At 45.5% G+C, this 25,101-nt stretch overlaps 1 protein-coding gene across 3 annotated transcripts in view; it reads left to right on the top strand.

The window, feature by feature from the left end:
* The window catches only part of LOC121595913 (netrin receptor UNC5C-like), a 55,969-nt gene extending 31,507 nt beyond the window's left edge, over window positions 1-24,462 (top strand). For all 3 annotated transcript variants that reach the window (XM_041920306.1, XM_041920307.1, XM_041920308.1), the window contains exons 8-11: window positions 3,757-3,882; window positions 10,686-11,052; window positions 17,410-17,516; window positions 17,942-24,462. In XM_041920306.1, the coding sequence (XP_041776240.1) occupies window positions 3,757-3,882; window positions 10,686-11,052; window positions 17,410-17,516; window positions 17,942-19,347 (2,006 nt within the window). In that variant the 3' untranslated portion in view covers window positions 19,348-24,462. The remainder of the gene's footprint in view (window positions 1-3,756; window positions 3,883-10,685; window positions 11,053-17,409; window positions 17,517-17,941) is intronic.
* Window positions 24,463-25,101: the final 639 nt, after the last annotated feature.

The raw sequence follows: 25,101 nt of genomic DNA, 5'->3' as shown, positions 1-25,101 counted from the left end.
AAGCCTAATTAAAAGGGAAAGATATGCTTGACGCTTGCAATGTGCTTGCGCTTAGCTGACTAATTTATGGACACTAAACTTATTTCACAAAACTCATCTTCATATTACATTAAAATTGTGCACAAAATATATTATTCACCAACACACGCTGCTCTCCACACATTGTCAAGATTGATAAACACAGTTTTGGGCTAAATGTTAACCCGCAGCTCTACTGCAGAGTGCTCTCGAGTGCTGCATTCGTCACCTGTCATCATCGTTTATCGAATGGATCATCAATATCAATAATGTTATTATGTTTGCTGGAGTGTTCATGATTACATTTTCCAATGCGTGTGGAAAACAAGCCCACCCAGTGCGTCATATTTACCACATGCGACCCAATGCCACCACCAACGCTTGTACTGTGACAGCGGTACATGTTCAGCCGATGATCGTGCTACCCTCCTGCCCTGCTGTCTCCCATTCTCCGTCGTGCGAAGTGACCGACCTCTTGTCCTAATTTATCGATGAGGATGCGTAGGTTCATCGGCCTCGTCCTTGCAATAAAATGCACTAAAAAGCGTAAATGAGTCCAGTGCAGAAGGATGTGATGCCAATATTGACAAACCGTAATTGAGTTGAATGTAAAATCACCCACGGACACGGCAGGATCGTGCCGGACGGGGATGTACCCAACACCCATTCTCATCACACGCACAATGTACAGCATTTATGGCACTGCCAATATATGTTCCGAGCATCGATGCACCCTCATCATTTGACAATAATTGCGTTATCAGAGTCAGAAATGGTTGTGCTTGCGTGCCATCGTACATCGTACCGGTCCGGGCCGATGTTTGCGACCACGCCCGGATGGGGTTCAGAGCAATCTACTCGCAGCACAATGTATGGTGTATATCGGTTGTGTGCTAATAAAATTTAGCGAGTATACGAATGACCAATGACCCCTGGAACCTACGCAAAGCGTAGAGTTTAGCTAACCGAATATTGGGCGTAATTAAACCGAGCCAATTTCAAGCGACGGTCCATAATTGTGCGTACAAACGAATCACTTGCCCTGAATTTTGAACAGCAACGGAGCCATGTTTGTGAAGCTACCAATTATTTGGCTACAACAATTGGTTGCAATAAGAATATGTTTTAAGCTCATCATTTCATCGTAATGCGCTTAGCAATGGCCATTTCAAAACGCTGTAAAACGCCGTCAATAAAAACATGCTTGTTCAGTTCATCTGCATCCGGTTATCACCAAGCTTAAAGTTTATTCAACACATTTACGAGACAATACATCTTTCTGCTCACAGTGTGATCTTGTTAATCAGCTTGTAATGACCCGTAAATGCTTCAAAGGTTTCCCAATTTGCTCGAATGACCCGCGAACGTGGTCGTTTGGTTAAAGCATTCAAAGTTCATCCAACTTTTCGGTGGTTCACGGTTGAATGTTTTCAGCGGCCGACAAAGAAAAGCAGAAAAACACACACACACAACACAAACTAACAGCCCAAACTAAGCTCAACCCGATTGAAAGAGCCTATTATTAATCCACATTCATCATTGACTAGTCTGAATCGATTAGGGCTTCACCGTGAGGTCTTCGCTGGCGTTACCGCCGAAAATCCGCTCCATGGTTGCAGCATTAGCCGCAGGTCCGCGATGCTGTCGTGCCCCGTTTTCATGTCTCAAGACGTCCAGCTGGGACTAAATTACCTCCATCGGTTTGGTCAACAAAATGCGAACACATCATTCTCCATCCCCCTGTTGGCGTGAAGAAACACAGCTGATTTACGAGCCGATGGAGCTTCAGCGTGGCTCGGGTTCGACTGGTTGAGCCAAGGCAACAACGTAAAAACAAACGGTACTCGATGGGCTGTGGCAACGGCCACGCAAGCTTACGTACCCCAACCTTGCAGCGAAATAATTTAATCTCAACCATTTAATCAATCGACACAGGTATTAACGAGACAGGTAACAGTCTATTATTGTTTATTACCGTTGAAAATTGTCTAGCTGAGCACGCTGGACCGATCGGCCGACCGACCGGCGAATTGCTAATAGCGCATGGCGTGTTTCAGAAAACCGTGCGGCATCTTGAATGCCAAGCCTTCACGAATGACTGCGGCGTACCGATAGAAAACTGATGGGCCACACCGTGAGCGACCTTTCACAACTTGTGTGCACACCACTCGCCACTGTTGGATGATTTAAGAATGAGATAAAATAAAATCCCGTGGGGTTAAACATTTGGGAAAGAACATTTCCCTGCGAATGGGTTACGTACGGCGGACGGTGCTTTGCCGGGTGACGTGGCATCCCGTTGTTTCTCAATTGATTATTTGACACACGAACGAAGACTCCCATCGTTCTGCCCTTTGTTCATAATGGAGAAAACGCAGGTGAAAAAGGCTTTAAAATAATTCCGGCAATATAGTAATGATGTTAGTTAAATCCAGGCTTCGTTTGTAGTAAGTAATTCTTCGATTAATGCAACATTATTTCCGTTTTTTTGTATTGCTTTTTTAAAACAACCCAATTATTTTGTTACACTTCAATGTGTACCATTTAATGGTCTTGAACTCATTCATCAGTTTCCAAAAGATAAGGCTTTAAATACTCTTTTATTTGGAGTTCGCGAAAGATTGTACTTCCGTTTTCACTAATTAATGCTCTCCATGCACACTTAGCAAAAGTGGGTTATTAGCGAACGAATAATCTAAAACCCAATATCATTTTTGTCATTTTCACGACACTTGCAGCTGGCCTGCTCGGTAAATTCTCCGTGTCATGGAGCATTTAGCTTCGCCTTGCGTGCGCCACGGAACATTAAATCCTATCAAAATCACACAGATTGTAGACGTAACACAGACCCACAGATGTCAACATGTTTGTGTGCGGTAATCTAACAAAAACCATGTTATCAAAAAACCATTTTTTTGTTTTTGTGTGCTTCTTTTTGGAATTGTTTTGCTTGATTGATAAGAAGAGTTAGGATGAGTTTACATAGCAGATGGTTTATAAGGTGTCGATTTAATCAATTTTCAACCATTTGTTTCCATTTGGTTCTCGCAGTCTACGCATTACTTCTCACTGCGTCTTAGTATGATCCAAGCATTTCAAATCCGTACATGTTGCTTGATACATAAAAAAACAGACATTTATAGGTAGCAAACACATCACCACTTCCTGCCACAACCTATTTCCTATGTTTATGGCGGTGCAATAACGATGCCACATTCCTGCTGCCGTTGTTGCTAGTGATTGAACCAAATGTTAGTTCCTCTTACCTAAGGCTCCGTTTTAATTGCCAGCGTACGATAGCACTATAAAAACACAGCAACAATCACATGGGTGGTTATTTCTTTCCTTTCTCCCGTTTTTATGCCATTTTTGACACAACTCTGTGCATACAGATTTCAACAGAACGAGTTTTTTTTTTCTCTGGAGATTATACTCCCGGTGCAATTTCTACTGCTGTCGGTGTTTACGAAAAGGAAGCATTTTTATGAGAGGAAACGGTTGTATCCGAAAAAAACACAAAACTAACGAACGATAATTGTTTTAAAGCATAAACTATGACAGTTAAGACAGTTTCTCATGAATGAAACAAATTCTATGTCAGTAACAATTTAAGTTTTTTTATCGCTCTTCTGGGAATCAACAATCCAAAATACCTTTAAAATACAAATTTTATAGATTTAAAAAACACAGTAAAGTTTTATTAAACAGCTCTCCATTCTTTCCCTCATTTCGTTGCAGATTCCAACTGGTCCGTCTACCTGTGGGTTACCTTGGTTGCTGCTTTCTGCCTAGGAGTGGTATTTGCCGTGTCCAAATTTCTACGAAGAAAGAAAACCATTCCAGCTTATAATTTGGCTCGTTCAGGTAAGTTCAATCAGATGACATGAGCTCAGCAATAATTTCGTTTGCTCCATCCATCTCCCATCTTGTCCACCCCGGCCGGTATGAAACATTAACCCGTAAGGAGTGCAAATCATCGATGGCAAAAGCGATCGTTCAATTTGACGAGAATGCCATTGCCCTGGTCGGTGAAAGTGTGCACTTTCAAATGGCATTCAAATTGATACATCCTGGGCATGGATTGTACGCCCACCCTGTCCAATAAGATGCTCTCGTTTTCGGCTTTTGTGGAAAATTACAAACAATCAACGATCACAAGAGAGTTAGCATAAGGCAGGCGCCGTTCTACTGTACGCACACATTAATCAATCATGATGTGAACGGAGGGTTTGGTTTTTGCTAATTGGAAAACGGGTGAAGCGCCAAGTGAAAGGTCTGCAAAATATCGCTCCATGAAAGCGCAGTTCCGGAAAAATGTACACGAAAAGTGGACAAAGTAATGCACGTTGGTTTATGTCATTGGTTTGCAGCCACAAGGAAAAAGAGAAGATATATGCCTTCTCAACACAACAGTACATAAAACAGCTGGACATGGCAGCATGTCGGCAACGCTTACAAGACTTACGGTATCACTCACTGCAAATCAATCGTTTTCAGCGGTCAGCAAATCAGACGATTGAGAAATGTTCATTGCTAAGCTTCTTGGCGAAAGAAAGAGCTGGGTGTAGTGTTTGAGGATGAAAAGAACCCGGTTAAAAATGTTGTTTATGTTAGCTGCTCAGGCGGGTTGCTTTACTGTCTTGCTGAAACGCTTAGCAGATACACAATTTCGGCAATCGCACCAGTAATTGAGTGATGACATATTGAAATGGAATAATGGATTCGTGTCCAATTCTCAACTTGCGAGTAATTTGATAGTGAAAGCTGTCTTGTTTTTAGAGGAACGTATTAACATCCCTTTTTTGCTTCGAAATGTGCCCACATAGAGAGTTTGTGGTTTGATGTACATGTCTCAAACAACAGCATAGAACACATGAAAAACTTCTGCCTGAAAATGCATCTTCACAAATACCCAGTCCGGTCGTATTCGTGTGGCAACGTTTATTGCTACCTGAAATGGGCCAAACACACCCGCAAGAATTCAGAAACCCGAAGGCACACTTCGCTGAAAAATAAAAGGCTAACGCTCATAAACTCGTTTGTAAACATAATTCCTTCAACACTCCGTAAACCATCCACTGCCATTTCGTTTGTTTCCTCACACTCGGCACGGGCGCTAAATGGTTTCTTTTTTTAGCCGGTCCCAAAAGGTTGCAATAGTTGGGCCAGCCAACTATCCAAACGATTGCTTGATGCTTCTAAGCACTTCGGGTGGTTTGGGGGTGCGGATACTGTGCGGTTGCGGATACTGTGAATGCACTGCAAGCTCATAAGGTTGCCCTCTGGAGGTCTAATCCGAGTGTGGTGAGTGATTTTTCTGAACGATTACCCAACAGTATACTCGGTTGGTTGTTCGCAGTGAATACATGTTTTTGAAAAGGGGAGTGTGTATGTTATCCGAACAGGACTGGTTTTGCAGATATTCTCAAAGGCAACATTACACTTCAAAGGCAAGACGTTTAGTTTGAAAACGTACAACCATTTTAATCAAACAAAATCTTCGTGTACAGCAGCAAGTATAAAGTAAGGCGTAATAAAAATATAAAGGCAATATTTATGTAAAAGTTCAGCACAGCTGACAATAACAATCATCGGGTATTCGCAATGAAATGGTTTTTAAGATTGCTTTTTAACGAAGTACCTTTCAATGTGATGCCACATCCGTCTTCTTAGTTTAAAGCCGTTTGAAAAAAGTAATAATAATCGATCGAGCAGCATATACATTGAAATCAATAAAAGACAACTCGCATTTATCATGATTTTCAACAGAGACGTTGTTTATAATTCCAATTCAAGGTGGTGCTTGGGAGCAAGTCTCAATGAGTAGACGCTACAAATTCTCCCTATGAATATGTAATGATGTTCTCCAGATAATAGACATCCACAACCCAGACACAAGCACACCCGTCAAGTACTTACTTCCAGTTTCGTTCATTTGCATTTGTTGAATTGAAATCGAAATCACATTTCAATTAAATAAGATTATCCAACAAACAGGTTTCGTGTGCAGCAAGCAGAAACACTTTTTCTTACTTTGTGAATTTGCATTTTAACATATTTCTGCATATTTTATATTTTTGAAGTGAGATAAATAGACACATGTCGAATGCTAGAACTGGTATCATATTTTATCTAAGGATTAACGGTGCTGTTGTCAAACCTATCAACCTTTGCAAGTTTATTTACAATATTAGAAAAAATGTAAATAATAAAAGCATATCATCATCAATACAGTTGAACAACATCAGAAAAACAACCGATAATGCTCAGCAATTACCTACCGCAATACAAAACATAGTGTCTATCACAAATGTTTGGTCACATTGTTACACTTTCTACAAGCAACAATCAATTCTCATTTGCACATTCCAAACGAAATGAATAGCAAGTGGACAGCGTAAAACTAAGATAAATAAAATCAACAGAAATTAACATAATACTGATAAGAGTCCATTAGCGGTAGCGTTTTGTTCGCTACCAAAATTAGCGTATTTACGGCTTGTTTTACATATTCCTAATTTGTTTAAAAGCTTTCGAACAGGCTTACATTCTGCTGTCTTACTGCAAACAACAAGCGATGAGAGTCTCTGTTTTTCTTCAAACGGATGAACCGATTGTCTCAATTGAAATATCGAAACATTCCTCGTTCACTGTATAGCTTTTTGACCTTTCCTTTCTGGCTCATTAGTTGTTTCACGCCTACCAGAAACGAGTTCTTCACGCCTGTAGCGATCTTACACTCCCTTTGCAAAGTGAGCACGAAATGAAGAAATTAACTGTAAACCAATGCCCTCTTGACTTTGTGACATCTAATCGAAGACTGTTTCTCGTGCTTATGCTGTGTCTTTTGTCACGGTGACGGGGGATTGAATGGTACCCCCTTGTGGAAAACAATTATTAAAACCTAGGTTAGCAGCATGCGTGACATGTATGCAGATGTAAAGCATAACGAAATAGTTAAGAATCTACGAACCAGAACTCCCACCGAATCGATGTTGAGTCAATGTCTTTAACACCTCCGACATCTCCAACTACTGGTTCGTACGGGAAGCGAGAAAATTGATTGATGATGGTTTGTAAGTTGTCAAAACTTCTCGAAGGCTAGCCAACTAATGCTTAACAAACAGCCTACGCAATAATAATCCCGCGGTGCGAGCTAGTTGCTCTCAGTATGTGTGTTTAAAATGGCCTTCCTCGACATTATTAGGGTTTTCAGGACCAGGGATTGGTTACTGGATTATTAATGACGTGTTTTGAGATGTTTGAATTTGCGTAGGTTATTTTTTTAGTTACTTTACTTCATCCACGTTTGTATGATTATTTTTGTGATGTGATTTGACTTTTATGCTGTATGATGTTATAAAATATAATATAAATGTTGCTTCATGTCTAATATTTATATTCTATTTTTCGGTTATGTATAAATATCTGATTTCAATAAGTTCAAAGAGGAAACTAATAAAATTACTCTTTAACTACAAGATATCAGAATGCACAACGTTCATACATTTTATGCCGAATATTTTATTCCGTGAATAAAGGGTATTTTTATTTCCCTAGAGACAACGAAGAACGGATTATGAATTATTGTAGCTTTAAATTTGATGCTGTTTAGTATTCCTCATATCAAAGCTTAGGGAGTACTCAAATATCTTTGAAATCCTCATGTAAAAGAATTGTTCTATAAAAAATAACTCACTTTTCTCACTGGGGAAATCAACTCACAGCTTGCCCTGCAACTAGAACATCAGTCTGCAAAATCCGATTATGGAATCTCTGATTGCGGATTAAAATCCACATTTTGGGACTTATTCGATAGGTTCTTAGTAGCAGTTCTCGTGTAAGGAATTTCATTTTTTGTGTTTTAAACACTGCTTTGTACCGTTGCTCTAAATTCACATTAAGTTAAAAAAAATGTATGCTAGATGCATCCTCCTTTTTTCAGAAAGATATGCAAGGCGCCATTTAAAGACATTTATTAGGAGAAATTTGCTGCTAAAGGTTTGATTGATGGCACAGCTGAACGTTTGACAAACAACAAGACCGAACTCTATTCGTCCTCGTACCAATGTATTTATTATTTCATCGCTCAAAACCTGCTGACGTTAAGTGCTTGACATTCCGTCTGCAAATGATTTATGGTGAATTTATGTTTCGCAGTAGCGGAGACAGCGGAAGTTTATGTTTGATACTGACGTAACAGTCCCACAAGGCGCCGTGATATCTGTCGACGATATATTTACACTTTTGGGGTAGATATCGGTGTCACAGCCATACACTCTGGTGTCTGGTTGAAAGTAAAATGAAGGGTAGTTAAGGTTTGCTTCCCTTTGCTGCACGGCCTGACACAGCTTTTAATGCGTTGCTTATCTTCGCTAATCCTTCTTTGACGGATTCGGGGAGGCCAAAATCACAGCACATTCAATTGAATTGACGTGTTTGTTAGTGAAACATTAAAGGCAGGGGTTACAAAAACGGGACCTAGGTAAAAGAAAATATTCGCCATAAAATGTTTCGTGAGTGCAAAAAAAAAACTGTAAACATGTCTCCTCGCCATAAGTTTTATTGGCCATAGTAAATACTAACTGATAAGTTTGGTGCAATCATATATCGTAAACTAAAAATAACACAGCCGGACATGACATTCGTGGGGAGTAGTTAGAGTTTGGCAAAACTTTTCTAGATAGAATTGCTATCTGTTTTGGTTCCACCGTCTTCAGACATTGAAAACGCTTGCTAAGTTTCTTTCGGTTTGTTGATTCTTGCTGTCCATGTATCGTTTTTACGGCAAGGTAATGTCTGTTGGCTGCAGTTACCTTCTAACATCTGTCTATTTCTCTCGTTTCGCGATTTATCACAAACAACTGTATTGATAATCCATTGAATCCAACTACTGCAACATTTTTGTGATATCTTCAATTGCCAAACAAATACTAGTTCCATCGATAGATCTGATATCTGTGTTACGCCTCGAAGACTTAAAGCAACTTTACGATTTAATCAGCGAAGTGGTTTAAATTCTGCCAAACGGCACTATGCTAATTACTTCACTTTCCTTCATCTAGTCCGTTACCGGTAAAGACACTTTTGTTCATTTCGTTTTCATTGAAAGTTTCATAATTGTACCATTTCAACCTAAAACAATTACTTTCCCAACATGGTATTCGAAATTGCAACAAAGTCGTAAAGAGGAAATGAGTCCTTAACCAGAAACTACGCCCGTGACGCTAGTAAAGCTAGTAAAAAACGGTAGTCTGCAACGTACACCATTAATGATGTCAGGACCTGAGACAGTTACAAGAGTTTGCTGACAGGATATGAGGTTGCTGATACCATCTACTGGACCTAGTCTACGATGGTTAATGATCTGCCCGGGATCATCCAGCTCTACCGGGACGAAACTTCTCCACCAGTACGTTTCTCTTTAATTAAGAGTTTCGGGGCGAGTTGAACAGCACTAAAACTCGTTGTATTTGAGATAATGAAACAGCAATCTGTTCAGCACACTTGACTGGCGTTAGAACGTTCTAAGGATCGGGTACTCCAACAAGAATAAAAAGAACGTTATTTTGGGACTGTAGCCAATAACACAAATGGCGCTACAGTTTTCATTCGCTTTACTGATAAGGAATGATAAATTGCTTTCTAGCGTAATGTAGCACATTAAAGCTCTAGTTTGACCAACTGTGAACTCAAACGAATGACTTTGAAATATAGAGTTGGCCATTCTTATCACATTTGCACACAATTAAAACGTGATTTGAAATGTATAACTTGACGGGTCGATCGAATGATCGATTGCAGTAGTGAAATGTAGTCTTGAATTCAATTATAATTGTTCGAGAAATATGAAGAAAGATGTTTCCGTATCGCTGTTGTATCGAGCTGCGCAACAAAACGCACACTTTGGAAGATTGAATGTTCATTTTGATTGGCGTGTTTTGTTTTAATAGCATGAATATTACGTTAAAAGCGTATCCTATAATTAAAATGCTTCCCATTTCAAATTGCACCAGTGGGTCAAAAGAGTCATTTTCAAGTTTAGCCCGATTTGATATGGTTTTTTTTTAATTTCTTCTCTGCTCTTTCAATTCCTTTAAACTCCTTCTGATCACGCTCCACAATCACATTAAGAAAGTGAAACCGCGCTGCAGATGCTGTAGCAAACTTCCTTCCAGAATCATTAAGAGCTTGAAATAATCACCCTAAATTGCCTCCATTTCGGGGGTAATTTCTGTTCGCTTTCATCTTGCGCTCGGGCAATTAACCTATTCGCACCCGTTCAGATTCCATCAACGGCAGATGGTATGCGGAAAGCTACACCGATTCATTGTTGGCTCTACAGTGATGCTGAGTGCGGAGGGTGCGCGCGCACGTCGCCTGATGCTTTCCGGAACTCATTATAAACTTTTCGAGCGATCGTATTAAACGCACAGCAATGCTTAGAATCTATTGATCCATTTTAGATAGTGTTTTTTTCTTCGAGTAACCCCCATTCACCACTGCAAAATGGACCTTCATCAAAGCTTATCAGCAAAACGGAGCGCTCCACATCTGTGACTTCTATTTTACGTGCAATAAAACCCAATAGTCTCACATTTGATTTAACGAAAGCCATTTTTCTCGTTCTGTTTCTTTCTCCCACCGTGCTGCCTCCTGCTCGCCAGAAATGCCGACCGAATATTTCGCCAACGAGAGCAAAAAGCTGACCCATTTCCAGCCAGATCTGACGCAGAACACGGGCCCCATCAATTACGAGTACCCGATGACAGCGTCCCTCCAGCCCCATCTGGCCGGCCATCACCCGCACCACCACCACCTACAGCAGCAGCAGCATCATCATCATCTGTCTTCGCTGCACCACCAGCACGGCAGCAGCCTGCTCGGGACGGTAGCCACCGGACACGGACAGCTTCATCCCCAGTGCCAATCGCAGCAAGCGCCAACCCTTCCGATCGGGGGCCTCAAATCGTCATTGCCTTTGCCACGGTCCAATTCCGAGCACCATTACGACGTGCCCCATTTGTGCAATAAGTAAGTAAAAGCACAGCACCCACGCCCTCGATCCCTCTCCCCTCCCATCAGAATCATTTCCCATCTCCATGGCGGTGGTCAGCCCATTTCGTGTTCGATCCATCTTCGGTGGAAAAAAGAAAATCCGACTGAATTCCGAAGAAATTTGCCAAAAGGACGTGTGATTAATTTCCACAATCAACAATAAATGGTCCAGTGGGTGATGGGTTTGGGTGGCGTTGGAGTGGGACAAGTAAGAACGAGCCTCCTCGGCCCCAGGGTTTTGGTTTCAATTACGTGCCCAAACGGTTTCTGTCCTTGCCATCAATTAAATAGCGTGAGATTCCAGTTTTCTTTTGCGACACGACAAATACGTACTAATTACCCGGGGTGCGCAGGAGAGGGGAAGTGGGTAGAGGGGATTGACCTTTTCCCTGATTCTTGCCAGCACGTCAGCGAACAGACACAGCCAAGACGGAAAAGTTTTCGCAAAATCTTCTCATCCGTTTGCCCGAAAGCGTTTGTCATGCTTGGCCTTCGTGGGGAAAAGTCGTTTGGAGGAATTTAGATCAATTTATATGCGCTTTACCACAATTACACAGATACACACACAGAGGCTTCAAATTCCCAATGCTACAAGACGTGGACGTGCCACAGCTAGAGTCTGCTTGTCATTAATTTAATTATTGCATTTCATTCAATCCCCAAGACTTTACCAACCGCAGCAGGAAGTTCTGAAGTTTAAGTTGAAGCTGTCCAATTTTGCAAAACCGCTCGTCCACTTGTCACTGACGCAAGCGGAACTATTCCGCTGCATTTGCGTGCACTTTCAGTGCAGTGAGTTATCGCCATCATATTGACCGGCCCGTGCTGTGGTGCCGTGTTTCCTTTTGATCCCAGAGCCCTTTAAAACCAGGAAGGCGCCATCCACACTGGATCACTGCACAATTGTTTAATTACCCTGCAGTGCAGCGAGAGAAACGCGCAGTTCTCGCCGTGGTTGGCCGTCAAGCTCGACATTATTATTCAATTGAATGCCATTCGGTTGCAATTTTGCTACTCATTGCACAACTGCAGCGCTCCCCCCCCACCCTGCGCTGTTGGATTGCGTTTAGTGGCTTTGATAAATGGCGTTCAATTACTAGCGCTGCCGTAACTCATCGGCTCAAACGTTCTGACACATACGCTCCGCAAGCAAAACGAAGACAACACTGGCCAGACAACAAGCGATATAATAATAAACAGTAGCGATACGTCGCGATTCGTTCTGACAGCCCGAGTGAACTAGGCCAACTGCTGGGCAACTGCTTGTTTGTCTTCCTTTTTTTTCCCCCTTTCCGTTAATATTCGCACGTGTCCCGCAAGACCGTGAGAAACTTAGATCTCGATAGTGCACAGTCGAACCCATTCGCAGTGCGCATGCTAATCTTCAATACGCGGTGATCTGATTCAATTAATAATAATTTACGGTTGTAATTGCGACATTTGTCATGCGAAGTCGGTGCATTAATCTATCCCAGACTGTCCCGTGGGTCCCCGTGGGCTTGGTGGTGTAGTCCTCCCGGCCTGCTGATGCAAAACTGCAGCTGCATACAAGCTGCACAACCTGACCTAAAGCGCACCACCGCTGGCTACGACAAGAAGAAAGCCAAGAAAGCAAAGAAACAAGAAGAAGCCAGCAAAGAAGTAGAAATAAAAACAAATTAACCGTCTTTCAGCTACGGTCAAGCTTGTTTTGCGCTCTACCCGTTCTACTAAACAGCGCAGCCTATTGACCGTGAAGGAGAAGAGACGCCATCATGTCCCCACCAGGTCCTGGTTGTTGTTCTTTTTTGTTTTTGCGTAAAACGCACCACCAACTCGCCGGGAATAGTTTGAGCTTGTCTTAATCTTACGCCCCGCGTTCACTTACAATCAACAAGCCCGGAGTGGCCGGGCGAGGGATTGCATGTTAACTTGAATAAATAGATACTTTAATTAGATACCACCGCGCGCGCACACTGGCAACACCCGCCGGGCTCTCCGCGCTATAGTGCGCGCTTGGAGTAACCGAGGTACCGTCTTAGAAAATAGGCCACCAGGGTGTCGGTGCGAAATTCCGTGACCGGTGCGCCGGTGCTGCCATGTAACGCCAACTGCCCCCGCTGGCATATTTGATTTCTGTTTCTCCTGGCCTAGGCAGAAACTGCACCGACAGAAATAAATGAGTCGTAGGCTTGGAAATGTCCGCTCGCTCGCTTGCTTGCTTTGAATTTAAATTAAAACGGCCGATTGTACCGGATCGTATCCCCTTGCTGCCTCTAGCCACCGGGGTAGGGCTGTGAAATTGGTTTCGCCCTATCGGGCATCCCCATCGAATATCCCCCCCTTGATTGCGCCCCCTTTGCTTGGGCAACAAGCCAGTGTACGCGGGTCAGCCCGAAAGGAAATCTAATTGCCATGTTCGATTAACCTGAGCCTTTCGAGTGGGACCTCGGGTTGGCTGGTGGCGGAGAGTAATGTCGTAAATTCGTGTAGTGTGTTTTTTTTTCGTACTTCTTACGCAAAGCCTCCACTCGCGCGCGTCTCGCATAGCGCAGCCCCTCGAGGCTATTTGCTGTTTAACTTCTGACACCGGTTTATGTTACTTAAGGCACATTTTCTTATTAACAGTATGTCACTAATAGTTTAATCACTACCGAGGAAAATAAAGGGCGGTACAAGTAATTGAAGCCATACACTCCGCCTCCCCCCTTGCTACACATATCATAACCGTCCCCGGGAGAGGGTTTTGACTTTTTAGTGGACCTTATACGGCCTTAGACGGCCTGGCTTGATTGGCCGTTGTAAACGGGGGAAAGAAATCCCCATTATTCCAAGAGACACCACACACATGGAGGCAAGAAAGTGGCCACAAGCAAGTGACATCTCAATTACAACCGTAGCTCCTCAACGGTGCAGATCGTTCCTCCCGAGACTGTTTGAGCCACTAAAAAGGCGAACCTATAAACATCTAATAAATTAAATTATGTTCCATCCGAGGGCCCCCAACACCCGTCCCGTCAATATGAAGTCACCGGGTGCGCGCGATGTTTTGAAAGTGCATCCGCCGCCGCCGCCGCCGTAACAAGAAAAAGAGCCAAAAGCGCAAGCGCGCGTTACCCCGTTCAGCTCAGCATTATCAGCCGCCAACCAGAACTGCCGGCCAACAATCAACAATCGCTCCCCGTAGTACTCCGGCCCCAGCTCTAACGATGGCAACGACCACGCTGCTTCTGCTGCTTGCTCGTTCGCGGAAATTTATAAACCTAATAACCGCATAAAATAACACCGCCATCATCCCCACTGCCAGCTCCTGCCCGAAGCTCCCGATGGAAGACGCTGCGCGCCGCACCGATGACTGATGTTTCTGTAAATAACCACATCCAATTACGCTGAGCGCGAATGCGCTTTCTCGCTCGAAGTTGATGTGCTGCGTGTGGCTGCGGCGGTGTCTATCACTCCGCAATAACCTTACACACACACGCGCGCAGGGTGGTCATAAAACTCAACCATCGACGTAGGTCGCGGCCAGCGAGAAGATAGGGCCCAGCGCGCAAATAAGATCGATGCGCGCTTTTGCGTGCCGCGTGTTACAAGATCGGTCACAGAGAGTCGTGTGAGCGTACGTGGCCCAAGGTTTGTTTGTCTTCCCATGCCCTTGCTGCCCAGAACATCTAAGACCTGGCGGGCCATCTGCACTGGGTCACTCGCCCGCTAACTAGCCTGTGCGGAAAGGTGATAAAACTCGTTGCGGTGTAATTACAACACAACCTGCCGATCAAACGCAACCGAGAGCATACCCACACACTGTTGCTTTCCTGCTTCCAATGCCCGCTTGATGCTGCCGTCCACTACCACCATCACCCCGGCCTCCGGGACGTACTAATTGAGTAATCAGAGCCATCCGTCATCAGTCAGGCCCGGTGCGAGGGAAGATAAATGCCGGGGCATATCAACACACCAGTTGAAGATGACGGGGACCCGCAACGCCTGGCATCAAAGTGAGTGTGTCCCCTTCGCAGCCGCACATAACGAGGCAGCAGCACTCGGCGGCACTTGCTTTTTTGTGTTTGGGTGCGTACCAGTGCTGCTCACGGTAGGCTTTTTATGGTTCATTCATTTTAATCACGCCCTCTTCGCCCCCGGTAGAAGAAGCCGGTGGACATTCGTTTTGATTACGGCGGAAGTCAAATTCCGGGCAGCCCCACTTAGGGGCGCGAGACGCCGCACAAACCCACACTAATGAATTCCGCCGGCAAAGAGCCATTTCAATGCGTCCGGGACTTGAGGAGAGCTTCCACTTTGATCAGTCCTTTATGGGCCCGGGGGTTTACAAACCGGCATTCCGCGGGCATCGCGCTTGTTCTAAATTCAGCGCCTAACGCCGTGCGCCTCCCATGTGTGTGTGTGTGTAGGCAGGAAGCAGCAGCTGTTGCCGACCCAAATACAACCGTCCTGTTCGACGGGCTTGCCAAACACGGCTAATGCGCCATCAATGAGGTGTCAAAAATGTGAATATCTCTGTGCGTCAAAAACCCCGTTGCAAAATGCGCCACATATGGCGGACCGTGCGAGATGTGCGAATTTGACCAAAAACCGACCGACCGACCGAGAACGGCGCAAAGTCGCGCTCGGGTGATTAATCAATAAATTTCGCGCCCTCGTCGCGCCAATTACCCGCGTTCCCGAGCCAGCCACGCTTGACCGGATGGCGTAACCGTAAGGCCCGGTGCGCGTATGTGGGCCCGCGCGGAACGTGACTGAAATGTCTGAATTCCTGGGCCTGCACACTGCCCAGTCTTCGTGTCTACGATGGGAAGGAGCGGGGGGGGGGGTAGAGGTGTCTTAATTTCATCCTTTTATGACGCGGTCATATTTCTCGCGCGAAATGTCCAAAACGGCAGTCACCCCGAAGCCGGTGTCTCGTTAACACGCGAAACACGCTCTAAAGTGGCGATTAAAATTATTGATCGCCCCGGCGCAGCGCGAATGGAAAGGGGCAGTAGTGGACATGTCTTTAATGTCGCGGGGAGAAGGAGAAGGAGAAGAAGGAGGAGAAGATGGAATGGCGAAAAAAAAAATACCCATATTGGTGTGATGTGTTCCCATCGATCTCGCTCCGAACGCGCGTGAACTCAGCTTTGTCCCTTGTTGTGTTGCGGGAGTGGAATTGGTGGGGGAGAAAAAGGCAACCTACTATATCACCCACCGGTTACGCGCCCCCGGACAACCCCAGAGTACCCCGGGCTCAGATTTCAGCTTTTCAGACTCTTCGGTAATTTGACCTCGGAACTGGAATTCCATCCGTCGTCCGGGGCGGCTACAACCGACCGTCGGAGTGTAGTTACGGAGTCAGCTCGTTAGATGGTCACGAGTTGCCAGGATTTATGCAAATTTGCTTTTTACCTCACAAAAACCCACCCACGCACGCGCATCCAGCACCCGGGCTGCCGGGTGTTCCAAAGGCCTCATCCCATCCCATCCCACCACAACCTTTCGGTCGTCCGATTGTATCAATCCAATTCCAAAACTTCAAAAAACCTCCGCGAACCTCCCAACCTGGGGCCGTGGAGGAGTCGTGATTATATCCTAGGACAGACGGACGGACACAGACACACACATTCGGTGTCATTTGAACCACACATACACACACGCGGAAGGGCACGCGCGGGAAAGAGAACTAATCTATGTCACATAATTCAACTATACTGACACCTCATTACCATTAACTCGTTTGTTTACCGCCATGTTTAACATCAGTCTTCCAGTGTACCAAATGGTTGCGTCGCTGTGGTCACACTTTCAATAGTGAGAGTGAGAGAGAGAGAGCGTAGAAGAAGGGGGGGGGGAGGCAAACACCATCAAACCATTCTACAGACTGACCACTCCATTCGTCTTTTTTTTTTTTTGTTCGTTCGGTCGGTTTGGTTGTTTGGCTGCTGCCGCCGCCATGTGACAACTCCAGCGCGTTCTAATGCCACGAGCGGGACTGGAGTGTAATTTATGGGCTCCATCCATCGCAGTTCCGAAACGCTCGGGCACGGGTCGCCTCCCGCACGGGGAGGCCAACCTGACTGTGGTCCCCGAAATTGACCCATCACCCGGGCCAGACGCGGGCAGCAAAAACAGCAAAAAAAGGAGATCGTGCACAAAACGGTTCTCCTTCACGTGCCCCCGCCTGTTTGCTGACCACCAAACTGATCCTCCCGAGCGGCCGAGTTCTGTAGTTCGCGATGTCTACCTACCTTCTCTCCCTATCCCGACCGTTTTACAAACCTGTCAGCCCATAAATGGACCTTTGTGCACCGCTGTGCCCTGCATCCCGTGCATTCATTTTCCTTCATTTCTTTCCCGCAGCTACATCTACCCGCTGGACAAAGTCAGCATCAATGAATCATACTCGTCGTCCACCTATTCGAAGCGCGTGTGCAGCGTGGAGTCGCTCGAGACATCGACCAACACATGTAAGTAGTAGTCGGTGCCAATGCGTGGCCAGGTCGAGGCGCCGGTCTGGGTGAACGATTGATTCGTTGCTCTAAAGCCTTGTCCCCTTCCAATGCACTACCGCTCGACGTGTCCCCCACTCAATCGATCGTGATCAATTTGCCAGCACAGAACGCTTGTCTCAATTTGACATCCGATTGATTGACGTGGTCGAGAGGCAGTAGAACCTTTTTACCTGGACCCCATACTACCCGGAACCCGGAGTAGTAGCAAACTCTCCGAATGAGTGTAACCTGTCACAATTGTGTCACACAACACAAGGGTGACAGCTACACGGGTTGTGATACTAATTACTAACGGCAACATTTTGTACACTCTCGGCACGCTTTGACACCTTGGCTTTTCTCCAACTCCTACACACACACACACAACAACAAAACAACAGCGGCCGATTCCACCTACGACCAAGCGCCGATGCTCCCGCCCAGCAGCTCGCCCGCCATCCGCCCGACGACACTGGTGGAGGAGCCGTTCCGCGGCACGGAGGTGACGCACGCGACCCTAACGCCCGCCGGCGCCCTGCTCCGGCTCGCCACCTACTCGACCGCGCTGCTAATCCCCGAGGGCGCCATCCCGAAGCACCAGCGGCACAGCGTGGCGCTGTCGATCGTGCGCGACGACAAGCACCACGTGCCGGTGCCGACCGGGCCGCGCTCGACCTACCTCAGCCCGGTCGTGTTCTGCGGCCCGGTCGACACGAAGGTAAACAAACCGATCGTCCTGCAGCTGCCCCACTGCGCGGAGAACCTGTCCGACTGGGCGTTCTCGCTGTACAGCGCGCCGGACAACGTAACGCCCTGGTGCAAGGTCGTGACGATCGGCGAGGAGACGCTCAACACGCCGGCCCTGGTGCAGATCGACAAGCGGTACGCGTACGTGCTGACGGAAACGTTCGGCAAGTACGTGCTGGTGGGCGAATCGGCCACCGACATCCAGGAGCGGATGGCGTGCAAAAAGCTGCGCCTGTTCATCTGCGGCCCGTCGACCGTGCCCGACTTTTCCGACGTCAGCCTGCGGGTGTACATCGTGGAGGATAACCCGGGGGCGGAGGAGCGCTGCCGGCACTGCGAGCAGGAGATCGGCGGCGTCCTGCTCGGCCGCAGCACGGTACTGCACTTTGCGGACGTCGGCCAGGCCGGGCTGAACATCGACCTGCAGTGCGTCGGTGGCTGGCGGGCGAAAAGCTCGAGCGAGCGGCAAACGATACCGTTCTCGCACGTGTGGAACAGCGCCTGCACGGCACTGCACTGCAGCTTTACCCTGTGCCGGACCGAGCACGACAAGTGTGACTTTAAGATCGTGGTGCAGGCGTCGCAGGATGTGCCGCAGGGGTTAGACGAGCGGCTAACCGCGATCGGTGTGCCGGCCACGCTCAGCATCTCCTCGTTCGTGCCGATGGCAAAGGATGGGCGCCAGTGTCAGCACTCCTCCAGCTCGTTCGAAACGATGACGATCTGTAGCGCTGGGTCGGGCGACCACAACACCAACCTGCTCGCGACCGATCGCTTCCGGCTGTCGAAGGACGTCAAGCGGAAGCTGTGCCGGTGTCTCGATCCGCCGACGCAGAAGCGCAACGATTGGCGCATGCTCGCCGCACACCTGAACGTGGACCGGTACCTGACGTACTTTGCGACCCGGCCCTCACCCACCGACCAGATCCTCGACCTGTGGGAGTGTCGCAATCGCGACCTGAACGCGCTGCAGCAGCTGATCGAGATCTGCCGCACGATGGAGCGACCGGATGCGGTGGCGATACTGGAGCAGATCCAGCCGGCGGCCCCGTGGGTGTAGGAAGTCCTGCACGAGGAAGCCCAGAACTAACGAATAACCAAGCGATGGCTGCGATAGTAGGTCAAGTCACTCTTTATAAATATTTATAATTCATTATCAACCAAACGGACACCGCCGCCTTGTCAGTGTGTTGCACCAGCCGAAGAAGGGTGCGGAGAAATTGACTGACAGGCACACGGGCTCCGTTCTGCGGAACGGTTCGTCCGTCCTGTTACGTCCCTGTTTTTTTCTCCCCCTGACCCTTCCTCGCTCTTTCTCCCCCGATCCGGGACTGGACTGGACAATCCTATCGGACAATCTGTTATTAACTCCGGCACTCTCGCGCAGACGAACTAGCCAGCGAACCCGTCTGCCAGTCGGGTAGTTGTCGGTTGTCACTCCACCCCTGACACTGACACGGCAACGGATGCAAGGCGTCATTGTACTGATTGCAATTGCACCGATGTCCGATGCTGTCCGTTTCGGAAAGAGCCCTTTCGAAGCCAGTTCAGGGGCCGAAAGGGTTCAGCTCGGAAAGGTCAGTGGTTGTGTTCGTCCGGGCGGGATGCATACGTTACACACTGGTTCAGAGCGCTAGTAGCATCGAGACTCCTACGGAAGGAGAAGATGTGTGGACGCTGAGACGACTGGCATAAGGTGATTTTGTGTTTTCGTTCTCCGTTTCACTCTGTACAATGTAATGTAGCTGCTTAAGAAGCTCTCACACACGGAGATGCGCACAGTAAATCTCAACCACGTATCCTACGTAAGCTGTTATTGCTCAAATCAAGCAAAAGTTCATCCAGTAGTACCACGCGGAGGAAGAATTTGAACAAACCAGCATTTTTGTACGAAACATTGCCGTCTATCAAGCTATCGAACGACACACCAAACTCATATCAGTTGTTGTGCTAATGATACTACAACTTTCTTTCTTATCAATCTTCACCAATTGGATACCATAATCGATGCATACAGTGCGTAACACAGCTATGGCAACACATTTTGTTTTTGCAAATAAAAAAAAACAAAAGTTGGAAATGTTTGGTAGATAACAGTCAAATTCCAAAGACTAGCAAATATAAATCTTGCCCATTTCTATTAGTATTCTAACGAATAGTTTATTAAACGAATCGAATATTTTATTAAAATGGTATAAAATTAAAAACAAGTAATTTATACCATATACCAGGATCAATATCATTGTTTTCAATCGTTGCATGGCGTATATCATAAACCAATAGCGATTTTGTTTACTAAATTTGTGAATTACGCTATTTAGTATGCTGCGAATCCCTCTTTTCGTAGTTAAATATTCTTCTTCACGTTTGTAAGGACGTGACAGAACGTTTTATTGGAATAAATTCAAAAATTGCACCGAACTGTTCAGTTAGCTGTGTTACGCACTGTAATAGCATTTTATTTTATTTCGAATGATTACTATAACATCGATATCTCCCTTGCATTTCCAAACAAAAGAAGACAGCATCACTTTCAGACGAAAAAAAACAAGAGTGAATATAAAAAAAACCCAATAGAATTAATTAATAAGACTGATACAAAACTGTATAAATAAAAGCGGGCGAAGCGAAATAAGATAATTACGCGCAGTTCAAACCTGCATCTTGCGTGCACTAATGTTATGCTCTGTTGAAAAACGTAAAATACCAAAAGATAAACATCGAACCACACGCGCATTGCATTAGAGAGGATTCAGATCTAGCCGATCCTTTAGGTGGTGTGGCCAATGGCGAATGGAATGGCATCTACACTAAGTACTACTATTCGATATAAGTTCGTACCAGTAGCGAGATGTAAGGCTTAATATGTTGTGCAACACTGTCACAGCCAGTGTCGCTTTCAGTGTCCTTCCCAAGAAAACAAAACAAAAATACGATTGAGTTTATGTACTGTATAAAGTTTATGTGAAAGTAAGTGAAAAATCATACCGTTAGAGTACGTTTCTCGTCCAGTGTTGTGAACTATGTTAAAGATGATTTTATCATACTTTTTTTTTGGGGCGGAGGGTTCGAGAAACACCGCCACCGCAAGATGTAATCATTCAGCACTAATGTTTCCTTAGTAATTAAAGTCTTTGGTATCATGCTAGAGTGTTGCTGCCATAGATAGACGTGCACCTGGAAGTCAAAATCGGTGTACCATCCTTTAGCAGTGACCGTTAAAACAGACGACAGGAAAAGAAGTGATAAAATATTCAAAATATTTTATGTTCGATTACTCTCCTTCAAAGCCCTTATTCTACTATCAACGCTCTGCCCACTGCGGCTGAAATTATTAGTTGTCTAGTGTGTAGTGCACCAAGCAAAAACGAATTCTACCGTATCGAACTTAACCGGAATTGCCTTTGTTCTAGTTTCTATGATTATTCTTAACAATGCTTTTAAATTTAACGCTATCGAGTGTACGCACGTACGCAGCTCATGTTTTAGATGTACTAATTCAAACTTTAGTCTTCTACCTCATTACAGGGTGTGGCAGGAAGGGATGCTCAAATCTTTCAATTTCAAAGTCCAAATTTAATGAATCCTCTGACCAGTGTATACTTATTATAACCCAACAGATCAATTCAGATTACCAAACTGGTTTGTTTGCATCAAAATCTTTACAGAATGGTTTTTTGATGTGAAAATTAGTTTTCAATTCAATTATCCATTTTCAGATATGAAAATAGAGCCTTCAATTTGACTTCAAACACTCTTAATTTGACCATGCTGCTTAATTCTGTGTTTAAAACAACAACACCAAGGTGTATATATTTATTTTGGAGAACCAAGTATTGTTCTTAGAGTTGGGACAGTGTCTCTGAGGATCAAAACGTTGTCCCAAAGAGGAATAAGTTCCCATCTAGTGAGTTATCTTCAAAGGACTTAATAAACATAAGAACATGCCAAAAAGTTGGGAAAAGTATTTGCACAAAATTATAAGAATTTTCGCATTCCTCTCCACCACACTCTGTAGTAGAATGGTTTACCAAGACGCGACATGTTCCGTATGTTACAAATTTTAGGTTCAGGCACTGGAATATGATGCATGAAACAGAGTGGATCTTACTATAGGGACGGAAAAAATCGTAGGTAATGTGTAAAAAGTATGTCCACGTACACCTGTGTGTATTTGTTCAAAGAACCTTACGATAAAAATGAGAAACATGCGCCAGGAAGACAAAAAAGGAAAGAGAATACCTTGTATTACACTGTATAAGAGCAATGCTGCTAAATACTTCACAAATGCCAAGTGCCAAGAGAAAATGCTTGTTTCCCATACATATTGTGCTCCTCTTCTTCTTTCTCTGTCACTGGTACTCACTCTCACTCTCCCCCCTTTCCCAGGAATGGTCACCCCATAACTAACGAACCCTCACACACAGAGTTTGAGGTTCGTTTAGAATTGTCCTTTCATGCACGGTGCGGCTAGTGGCCGCCCATCCCACTGGGATGAGCGCATATTTGTCAAGGACAGCACACACACACACACACACCGAAAAGGGACACGAAAGAATACAACCGTCCCCGCATTGTATTCTGCTCAAACATCATATTTCGCTCCCAATCCCCTCTACTTCCGGCGGGTAGCCACCTCCTGGCGTGGCTTCCTTTCGGGACACGTGCTACAAATCAACCAGCATCTCGCTCGCTTGCATACCCCCTGTGCCCACCATTCACCGACACTCACTTCCGGTCTTGCTCGTCCGTCCGCCCGCCCGGTGGCAATTAACTCAGCTGGAAACGAAATTAATTGTAAAACCGCACCGCGCGCGCATCGGCTGCACCGCAACCGCATTGTGCACACAATGCACACACACACACATGCACAAAAACACAATGCACAACAATGAGTAAAACAAAGAAGCATCCCGACGACAGAAATATGAGCATAAATTGTCAATAAATTGTGGAATGCATGCACACACACACACATTCTACGCCTTTTTGCTCTGTAGCCTTTTGCCCGGGCGCAGTTCCAGGAGATGGCTGGGAGTCATTTCTGCCACGGGGAAGGATACAATTTTAAAATTGTTTCTGCTTTTTAGTTTGATTTCTGTTTTTTTTTGTGCTGTTTGTTCCCCCCAGTTGCGTAGATTCGGCACAGAGCATAAATGGTTGCCATCAGTAGGGGATGATAATGGTGTGTGCGCGTATCGAAAAAAGCCTGATTTTCTTTTTTTTTTGCCTTGGCCTAGGTCTAAAACGAACAACAGCGGCAAAAAAGCGCAACTATTTCGCAATGCATTTGCATACATTGATGCTGGGCGCTATTATTGCTAAAATGTATTCAATTAGAGCACATTTTCGAACAATGGGCCCGTGCCTATGACAGCGTCAGCTCGACCGGAAGACCCGACCGGAAGCCGCACGTTCGGCCTCAGTGGCTCTCTCGGTGCTTTTCTCCCGGCGCAGTCATTAGCTTAAAACCTTTTCACCCATCTCCCTTTGCTCTGGTGGGGACCATTTGTATGATGGGAATTGATTTATGGACGATTTTCCATAATCGATGACAGTATCGGGCAGGATAATATTTTCAAATTAAATATCTGTCCCAAACTGACCTCCCCCCCCCCCTCCCTAGCGATTCAAATGTTGGAGCTCAAATGGAGTGCTAGCAGGCATAACCCGCTAGAGTTTCCGCGGTAGGATGAGAGAACCAATAGTAAGGATTAAAACCGATACACAAACAAACACAAAAAAGTGGTCCTCACGGTAGCGCGGACCGGTTCGTGCGCGAATATGCGGGCTTCGCTGGGCTCGCGAAGCTACGACTAATGCACAAAATAGTGCAAATAACCTAATGGAAGCGTTCCGAAACGGGAATGGGAGCAAGTGGAGACAGAATGGACAGGGCAGATTGGGTAAATGTTTCCCGTCTCGGTGTGTGACAGTTGATGCGTAACGAACATGGCACTCGACACACGATGAGCATAATTAAATCGACATCGGTAGTGAACCGGAACACGGATGGTCAGGATACCGGCCTTAGGTCGCTAGGGCCAAGTGTACCGGGAGGAGAGTTTGGAGTGAGTGCGTGCGTGACAAGTGTGTGGCGCCTCGATGCGTAAACACATGTTGGTCAGCTTGAGAGAGAGAGAGAGAGAGAGAGAGAGAGAGAGAGAGAGAGAGAGAGAGAGAGAGAGAGAGAGAGAGAGAGAGAGATGGAAGGAGAAGTGGCAGAACAATTGGCTCGGGCAGTTTTGTAAATCCGGAGGTTGTCTTTTGCGTAGGAGCGAACAGATCACTCGGCAGGCGTGCGTTTGTGTAGATATATACACTCGAATTCTTGTGTAAGTAGTTTCCAATTGTAATGTGTAATCGATAGTAAGGAATGCGGCTACCATCACGGTTGATATACATATACATCTACTATACTGCCCGTGGAGGCAAACACATTTATATATATATTTGTTATAAAATATAATCGAAAACTATACAGCATATTCGTGTTGGTTTTGGCGTTCTTTCTTAAGCATCCGTACGGTGAGCGTGGATTTAGAGGTAAGTATTGTAAAAATGATTAAATTTGGATTGTTGTGGACGTTACTGTTGATCTTCAATAACCGTGGTTGTGATTTAGGCCTAGCCATGCCCCTTTGAAAAACGACGGGTCTAATTCCTCTCGCTATGTAAAGCTTATTTTGAACCCATCGAAAATGACTGATATGGAACCTTCTCTAATAATAATTCGCACTGATTGGGCAGCATTAAGATACGCGTTTCGCTATCATGCTTCGTTCGTTCTAGAAGTCAGCAATACAGATGTGAC

This window comes from Anopheles merus, chromosome 3R, assembly GCF_017562075.2.
Source record: "Anopheles merus strain MAF chromosome 3R, AmerM5.1, whole genome shotgun sequence".
NCBI lineage: Eukaryota > Metazoa > Arthropoda > Insecta > Diptera > Culicidae > Anopheles > Anopheles merus.
Note: the sequence above shows the minus strand (reverse complement) of the source record. Positions and strands in the feature narration are given on the sequence as shown.